We start from the raw sequence: 9,164 nt of genomic DNA, 5'->3' as shown, positions 1-9,164 counted from the left end.
CGCCCCTTCCTGTCCCCCCCCCTCCTTCCCCGCGTGGTTCCGTCCGTGGCGCAGCGGCTGCAGAGCGGCCGGGGGAGGCTCGCCCGTTCGCCATGAGGCCGCCCAAGGTGGTGCCGTGGTGGAGGTTCGCCAGGGTGTCCTTCGGGATGTACACGGCTGAGGAGATCAGGTGAGGAGCCGAGGCAGGCTTGTGCCTTTTACCCTTGCCGTGCCCTGAGCAGGATTGCATGTGGGATGGAGGACTACAACTCCCATGGTACCTTGCGCGGGAGCGCCGGCCGGGCTCAATGGGCTGCGGGCGTGAGGCATGCTGGGAGGCGTAGTCCCGGTGCGACCTGGCCGTCAGTGATGGTGGCCCATGGATTTGCCCCGGGTTCTGGGCTCCCTGTGGGGCTGTGGGGGCAAGGAGACGGCAAATAAAGGTTATTAGTAAAGATTTAAAATAAATACTTACTGTGCTATGAGCAATTGTACCCAGACAATGTAGTTAACCATACATAAATCCTTGTTGTGTGTCCAACGTGCCCCCAAAAAGATGTTTTTATCACTAAAAACAGTCACCCAGGTGCAAAATGTCAATGCTGATTCTAACATTCAAGTGTATGTGGCATGGCTGTTTGCTGCAGCTGATTTTTGTCCTTTTCTTTCATCTTCAGGAAGCTGAGCGTGAAAGCCATAACAGATCCTCAGTATTTGGATAGCGTGGGCAATCCTTCTGTTAACGGGCTGTACGACTTGGCTTTGGGACCTCCGGATTCCAAAGAAGCCTGTGCAACGTGCATGCAGAACTTCAGCAACTGCCCGGGTCATTTTGGCCATATAGAGCTGCCTCTGACTGTCTACAACCCTCTGTTTTTTGATGTAAGTATGCTTAATTATTGTCTCACAGGTGAAATGGCTGATGGTGTTCAAGCTGCGATAGTTGGTAGTCCTTAAAAATAGAAAAGGTACCAAGATCTGTTTTTTCTCTTATTTTAACTGTAGGTCTATTTAATAACCAGTAAATGTAGTAGAAAAGCTTTATTGTGTCGTGATAGTTCAATGTAAATAGTCTTTTGCAAAATACATACTTTTCTGTAGCTATTATTTTATGCACTATTGATAAGCAAGAGGGGAGAGTGTTGATCACTAACCTGTATCACCAACTGCAGGGTGCTAACACTTAATTAAATGCATGGCACAGTAACAACTATTAGTTGTTTTCTTTAAATTGCTACTACAAACTTACGTGAACAGCTACCTACTTTTACCTTAGAATCTCCAAGTGCTTCCTGAACATTCAGGAGTTGTTTGAACTCGAAATAGCAATATTTGTATATTTGTCCCTCTTATTCCAGAATAACTTATTCCAGAAAACTGTGCCAGTGTGGATAAGACTCAACAACCTTCCCAGCAATGTACTGAGTGACAACCTGTGTGCGAGCCAATATATCTACTAGGATAACCTTTTCCTCTTTTCTTCGCAGAAATTATACCTTCTAATTCGAGGTTCTTGTTTGAACTGTCACATGCTGACATGTACTCGAGCTGTGGTTCACTTACTGCTAAGTCAACTGAAGGTTCTGGAGAATGGGCTGCTTCATGCTGTCCATGATCTTGAAGTCGTCCTGAACAGGGCAAGTACTCTGTCTTTCTCCGTTACTTTTTGAGTTGATAATACTGTAAATATAGACTTATCTATTCCTTTTCTTTCAGTTTTTAGAGCAAAGTGCAGATGCAACAGCTCTAGAAATTGAAGAAGAGTTAAACCGCCACGTCCATGAAATATTGCAAAGTCAAGAACCAAGCGATCAGTGTTCAAATGTAAGTAGAATCAGTGATCTTCTTAGGATATCAGATTTTGTCCTTTTAATACAGCAATGTGCAAAAGAAAGTCTCTGTTTGACTATGTAGACTTTAGATTTTGTCCCTGAGTTCTGAAGTGTGTTACATTTACAGTGTAATGTCCAAAGTCAAGCTTAAAAATATTTTCTTTGCTGGCCCATAAAAACTTAGAGTAACTATTAAGTTTATAAAATATGATTTGTTTTCTGCTAATGGAGATGTTTTTATAGTACGAATAGAATATAAAAGTAGTCGCATTTTTCTGTCAGTATGTTACCTGCAGATAATGATACCTCTGTACAATGTGCCAGCTGTTTTGAGCTGCAGAACATTTTTTAACTCGGGCATCCAGCAGTTTTGCAGCATAAAGCACATTAAAAATTGTTAAATTACATGATTGTAATTGAATTCTTCTTTTCTTTTAAATGCAGTTTAATGTACGATGTTAGTAAAGGGAAATATTACTAAGTTTTAACGTCTTAGAGCAGATTTGCTTATAAGCCAAATTTAGTTCCTTAAACTCTTTTTTTGAAACCAACCTGAAACCCTTTGGAACTCGTGTATTCATGAGCTGTCAAAAGAAAAGTGATTTTGGTCAATCTTCTGGCTTTTAGATTAGAGAAGGCCTCTAATTAGAGAAAAGCTCTAAAATTTAGCACTGACTTGAAGATTAAAGACTACTGATAAAATAAATTTTAAAAGTAGGGAGATAAATGTTGGGATTGTGTGTGTAATGCTGAGTTTGATGTAAATTAGGTAGTTTAATAAACTTGTGTCAAATGTTTTAAATTATTTTTATTATTTTTAATATTTTTAATTCCTCTCTATCAGGTAAAAAACGTTTGTGAGTGTAGAAATAAACTGATAGCACAGTTCTGGAAAGCACATATGACTTCAAAGAGATGCCCAAACTGCAAGTAAGTTTAACTACACGAGGAAGTAAATAGGTGGCATAGAATAAAATGTTGTAAGTGTTTGTATTAACGCTTTTTTTTACCTTTGCTTTTTTTCTTTTATTTCTTTTTTTCTTTTAGATCTAGAAGATCACTGGTGCGAAAAGAGCATAACAGCAAGCTGACAGTAACTTATCCTTCCACGGTGTATCGTAAGTCAGGAGAGAAAGGCACCGTGGATGAGCCAGCAGGTAGAATATTTGTCTTCTACTCCAATATCTTTGCCCGTATTTAAGATGCACAGTTTCCTAGCAACAAATATGCACTTGTGTATTTAAACAAAACACTAGGCTCAGCAGTAGGGGAGTATACAATTTCCATTAAATTCCTCTAACTTTTGTAGGTTTGAGTGTCTTTATGCGTGCCAGGGAAAGAAGTACAAAGATGTAATCTCTGTCAACTGGTTTGGGACACTGTGTTTTTGGGGGTTAGCAGATTTTCTGTTACGTTTTAAACTGGAGAGACTAGATGAAAAATGAACCCAGAGGAGGGCCAACCTTCAGAAAGAAACTCAGGTAATCTGGTCTTTTACGGAAGGATTTCCTCCTAAAGAGGAAAAGACAAGAAAGTAGCGACACTTTCCAGGCTTAATTAACCCGGTGTTTGAATCTCTCAAAACTTCTTTTTCCCTCATGTTGTATCCTTGATCCTTTACACAGCCATGTAGAATTAATGGGGATTTGTGTGAGTTATTTAGCACTTGGAAAAGATTTATAAATAGAGCTTATTCTGTTTGCTTGCCAGTAAGTTAAATAATAGATTACATTTGTGGAGTTGTGCCTGGAGAGGCATAGCATCAGTGATAGGTTTTCAAGCAGAAATTTCAGGTCTCTGCTTTAGCATCCTTTCCCTTGCACATTCAAGAAAGGCAGGAAAGTTTGGATATCCCAATATTTTTACTTTTGAGTGATATCTGTGACTGCACTCCATGAAATTGCAGGGTACTACTTTGGGATTTCTGTTTGAAACTCTTTGACAGTCAAAAGTCTGGGGGCATGTTTTATTACGCTAGTAATTAAAATAACTGTTCTGGATGGTCAGGTGAATTGTCAGAATAGCTTGCCTTACAACAGAAAGCTTCAAAACCAGACATGTTCTTGCAGAAGCTGTTATCATTCACATGTGAAGTACAGGTAAGAAATATCTTCCTCCTGCCAATTTTCAAAGACCAGGGCTGTAACGCCACTTGATTATTTTATTTCAGTCATACATCTGCTGGAGTGGGATGGACCGTATAGTTACGTACATTCTGTACAGCCTGTGCCATGGTTGCTCGTTGTGTTGCACCTTGGAGGGAGTACTTTGGCTTTGATGCATTTATGCTTGAGGAGTGGAAAGGTTTTCCATGTGAAATAACAAAAAGAAACTTTATTTGAGGTCACGGGAAAATTGTTCTTCCTTAATCATATACTCTAGTTTCACTGGGACATGAGGGGCTCACCTGCAAGAGGAGGAGAAGCTGACACTATGGTTTTTCACATATTTCTGCTTTTCAGCAGCAAAACCATACGGTGTTTTCCTTCCTCTCAGAAATACAGCTAGCCCAAGTCTTGAACTTAAAATATACGTGCCATCCTGACTGTAGCTGTTGTCTCATCCAGTCGGGTATTTCATATGAACCTCGGTCTCACTGGTAATATGTGAGTCCCACTTGTCTTTCTCAGCTGTAGGTTGACTCTTGTTTTTTGTTTTGGTCAGTGGATGAGATCACAATTCACCATTAATAAATAAATCAAATAAATATGATCAAATAAAGCATACACTTTAGCTGTAAAGAATGAGTTTTGTTTCAGCTACATATTGGTATTCACTAGTCACATAAATGGCTTATTTATTCCATACTGAGAAGGCTCACTTTATTTAATTTCAAATCCCAAAAGCAAAGTTAATGATGCTTTAAAGTAGATGTTAGCCAGTGTATTTTGTGTTATTTCCACTCCTTTTCTTTGCTGGAAACACTGATCGTTGTAAGCCAAGAAAACCTTTTGAAATAATCCTGTGTTTTTGTTTTTTATTTATTTTTAAGCTATTGATGAAACCCAGTTAGGGAAGAGAGGCTACCTGACACCAATGACTGCCAAGGAGTTCATCATGTCTCTGTGGAAGAATGAAGGTAATGCTTGTTAAGAGCAGCGTTGTCTCCTGTTTTCTTTGTCCTTTAGTGGACAAAGTCTGCAAACGTTTGCCTCCATATTAAATCCTTTTCAAATCTTTACCTTTTGCCTGGAGGGCTCCTGGTTTCAAGATAAATGTTTAAGACAGAAGGGCTGGTACCTAGCGAAGGCAGAGAACTGAATTCAGTAAACTAGTTTGATCAGCTGTTCTCAAATTGTGGCTTCTCACAAAGCTTGGTTGTTGTTCAGGGAGAATATGATCTTCACATGGTGCTGTGTCTGCTATTCCCCACAGTCACCTTGGTTAAAGACTGAGAGTGTATTTAGTAGTCTCTTCTTTTGAGTCACCTGTACACTAAAAGTGTCTACAGTTGTCAGGAAAAATCAAAGGGTTTCATGTATCAGTCATAGTCAGTGACAAAAATGACCAAAGAGAACAATAAAATTCTTTCTAAAGTATTTATGCCTAAATGTTTTTATTTTAAACAAGCTCTCTAGTATTTAACTTAGCAGGTTCTTTTGATTGACCAATTGCATCTGGGGTTGGGGGAGGGTTAGATTCCAAAAAAAAAAAAAAAAAAAAGCAGCAATAATGTATTTATCTTTTCTATTTTATCTTTTCAGGCTTCTTTTTGCGTTACCTCTTTCCTGGGATGGATTCCCATAAGAGTTCAGGATTTAGTCCAGATATGTTTTTTTTAGATCTGCTTGTGGTTCCACCTTCAAGGTAAAAAATCCCTGAAACAAATTCAAAGCAAATCATGGGTTTTACCACATACTCTTCTCAGGAGTCAGAGATGCAAAACACCTCTAGTACATACACTGGTATACTAAAATGTTGGTGGAGACTTTAAAAAAACAAAAGTGACAGCAGTAACTGATGATAATTTTACCAAACTCCTTTGAAGTTATCCTAAAGAAGTGAAATAGTAGTTTTGAAAAAAGTGTATTTTGTTATTAGTATTTCAAATTACTGCAGAATATTAGGATGTTATAGCAGTAGAGTGCTGGTAGGATATCTTAAGGAATCGTTCCTCTTATGGCTGTGCCAGTATAATAAATGAAGTTTCACGTGCTCGCTGTTAGGGGCTTATTTTTCCTGCATTGAAGACTTAGCTTAGTATGTTTGAGATTTATTACGCTGCTTTTTGGTGACGCTGATCTGCTAAAATGATCTTGATCTCCTGTAGGTATCGTCCCGTGAATCGTATTGGAGACCGGATGTTTACGAATGGTCAGACTGTCAACCTGCAGGCTGTCATGAAAGATGCCAAACTGATACGGAAGCTCTTGGTTTTCATGGCAAAAGAACAATGTCAGCCAATTAAAACTGTAGGAGACGAAACCCAAACAGTAAGAGTTGCTGGTTATCTTATTCTTTAATATTTGGATATGTGGGGTGCAGTTTGGGTAGGTTCTTGTTTAAACTGTTTGAGTAACATTTTTTGCGTAGGCTGTTGGAATATATGCTGTCAGACATGTTCTCTATAGGTATTTTTGCTCACGTCTTTCCACTCAGCTATCTAGTGCAAAGGGACTATCATTTTATGCGGACTTCTTATTTGTGGTTTTTATATTAGCCTACTGTATGTGAAACGTGGGCTCCTGTTGCTGGAAAATGAAATATGTACAGCAGAAATAGTTTATGATAAAACTTTCCCAGCATCTCATCAAATTAAAAATGGTGGTGGAAAAAAGACGCTTTATGTTTTAAGTGCAGTAGAGCCAATTGTGATCCTGGCTATTTTTAGCCATTAATGTCTAGATGAACTAAAAAATTTCCAAATAACCATAATTAGTAACAATGCTTGCTTACAAACGGCCGGTTCACATGGTAATGATGTGTCACCACCATTCACCCAGGCTATGTGGCTTCATGCTGTTTTCCTATATTTGTTTTGAGAAAGCTTCAAGGAGAAAGCTAGGGACACCTCAGCTTCTGTGTTTAGGCTGTGAATCATGGCGTTTGCTTACAGAGGGAACTTTCTGCATGGTACATTGGACTGTGAATTTGCAGAGTACTAAATATGTGCATGCTCACTCATAGTTAAGTAATAAGTGCCCTTTTCTAATCACAATTGACATACAGAACGCAACTCTGTGGAGTTTTAAGGTTTGGGACATGTATCTCTTGCCCTTGAAATCCCCATTCTGAGAATGTAACTGTGAAGAAAACTTAAGGTAGATTCAGTCTGGATATCCCAAGCTTTTTGCATTTTGCATTTTTTTCTTCTGTAATAACGGTTATACCCTTGTTTTGGAGTGTCACCTGTATTCCAACTATTTTTCCTCTGCTGATAAGAAGCCTAATGTTTTTCTGACAGCCTTCAGACAGCCTAATGTGCTCTTTCTCCATGGTGTTAAGGCTGGAGGAAATTCTGTGTTTCTGGCAGACGTGTTCACTCCAATGTACTGCTCTACAAGAGAACAAAAGAAACATCTTGTATCTAATTTGAAAAATAGTGCAGGTTAACCAACACGCTTAACCTACGGAGTAGAAATTGATCATAAACGTACTGAAAACCTCTTTTCATATTTACTCATGAAATGTGTTATTAAGGGTTCTTTGATACCAGACTTAGTTTCAGCTGGACTTGGTTTACATCCTGAAGTTTAAGGTTTTTTTAAACATTTTACTTTAGTTACTGAGAGTTTGGCCACTAGGTGGAGATGTGCTCTTAAAATGTTTGAGGTGACAATATGAAAAAATGTGTTTTGGAGATAAGTGGTATACAGCCTCCTAGACTGTGAGAACAAAGTGATGTAAGTGCTGCAAGCTCTTGGATTTGTATTTTCAGATGAAAATAGGGCTTCCCGGTAGAACAGTGGTTCTTAGCCTACACTGATTAACTAGTAAAAAGCTAATTTGGAAAGAGGACTGTCACTTACCAAGCAATCAGCTAGTAAAATGCCACTGGAATATGTAGATGTGGTCTTTGGAGATACCCAAGTCAGTTTCTAAATCTTGACAGCAGACCAGTCCGAAACACTTAGGTGTAATAACAGTGTAAACGTATCTTTAATTTTATTTTTTGATTTGGTTTCTTCAGTGAGGTGCAAAATAGTGGTCAATGTTTTGTTTGTTATTTAATGCTGTGATTTCAGCTTGGTATATAGTAGGTATTTCTTGGTAAGTCCAAGTTCCTATTTTCTGTTTCTGCAGGAGACCGGTGAGAGTAATGAACCTCTGGACCGTTCTGTCCTGGCAACGATTCCAGGACAGACCATTGCAGATAAGCTTTACAACACTTGGATTCGTCTTCAGACTCACGTCAACATTGTCTTTGACAGTGACATGGACAAACTAATGACTGAAAAATACCCTGGTATTCGTCAGGTGGGTGGCAGGGAGAGTGTTAGAGACTTTGTGTGTCACAGACTGTTAAAGCAAAAGAAATGGATGGAGTAAGAAATAAGTGTTTTATTTTGTGCTCATTATGTAGGGGTTTTCATGATAATCATTACTGCAACGTCTTAAGAATCTGTCTCACGTTGCATGTTTTTGTCTGTTGCATTTTAGTCATTAACTTTTGTTTTCAAAGCTGTTAGAGAAAAAGGAAGGACTCTTCCGCAAGCACATGATGGGAAAACGTGTGGATTTTGCAGCTCGATCAGTCATTTGCCCTGATATGTACATTGGCACCAATGAGATTGGCATTCCCATGGTAAGAAGAAAGAAAGGAGTATTTCTTTATGGTACAGCTGGGGACTGAGCTATACTTTAGTGTTTTCAGCTACTCAGTAAACAGTTTAAAATGTAGAGATTTACTGACCCGTCTGGACCTTTTCCTCCTTAGTGCATCACAGTTGTATCTTACCGTTGGATGTTAATGAAGAAGCAACGTTGAAGAGCAGGAAATTCTTACCATTATACTGAACACTAAGTCTAGGAAAGAGGTTGTTAAAAGAAAAAAGTTTCCTTGGTTTATGAATTAGTGCAAACTTTCTAAGTAGGTTCTGTTTCTCCCTTCATCTTTGTACAGTATCTTGTAACAGGCCTGGCAGCCTTTAAGAAACAGCCATAGATATGTCTCAACCTTCATCTTTAATAACTACCTGAACTTGAACTTCTCATAACCAGTCTTTTCTGCTTGCCTATCTGAGAACAGTGAGCCCGGTGGTTATACGTTTTTCCCCTGTATTGTCAGTTTGTTTGCAGAATCTAAAATCACGCTTGTTTTTTAAATTGCTAATTCAGTTTTCATTTTCTGCTCCAGTTGAAAATCTTAAAAAGTGCATAGTTATTACAGTAGCGGCTTTTGAAAGAGAAACA

At 38.7% G+C, this 9,164-nt stretch overlaps 1 protein-coding gene across 1 annotated transcript in view; it reads left to right on the top strand.

The window, feature by feature from the left end:
• Position 1: 1 nt before the first annotated feature.
• The window catches only part of POLR1A (RNA polymerase I subunit A), a 33,718-nt gene continuing 24,555 nt past the window's right edge, over positions 2–9,164 (top strand). Inside the window, exons 1-11 of the mRNA XM_080591343.1 lie at positions 2–169; positions 657–861; positions 1,467–1,616; positions 1,696–1,803; positions 2,656–2,741; positions 2,859–2,968; positions 4,804–4,890; positions 5,516–5,618; positions 6,082–6,244; positions 8,055–8,228; positions 8,434–8,556. Of these exons, the coding sequence (XP_080447469.1) occupies positions 93–169; positions 657–861; positions 1,467–1,616; positions 1,696–1,803; positions 2,656–2,741; positions 2,859–2,968; positions 4,804–4,890; positions 5,516–5,618; positions 6,082–6,244; positions 8,055–8,228; positions 8,434–8,556 (1,386 nt within the window). The 5' untranslated portion in view covers positions 2–92. The remainder of the gene's footprint in view (positions 170–656; positions 862–1,466; positions 1,617–1,695; positions 1,804–2,655; positions 2,742–2,858; positions 2,969–4,803; positions 4,891–5,515; positions 5,619–6,081; positions 6,245–8,054; positions 8,229–8,433; positions 8,557–9,164) is intronic.

The sequence above is a fragment of the Anser brachyrhynchus genome (genome assembly GCF_964034855.1).
Source record: "Anser brachyrhynchus genome assembly, chromosome: 4".
NCBI lineage: Eukaryota > Metazoa > Chordata > Aves > Anseriformes > Anatidae > Anser > Anser brachyrhynchus.
Note: the sequence above shows the minus strand (reverse complement) of the source record. Positions and strands in the feature narration are given on the sequence as shown.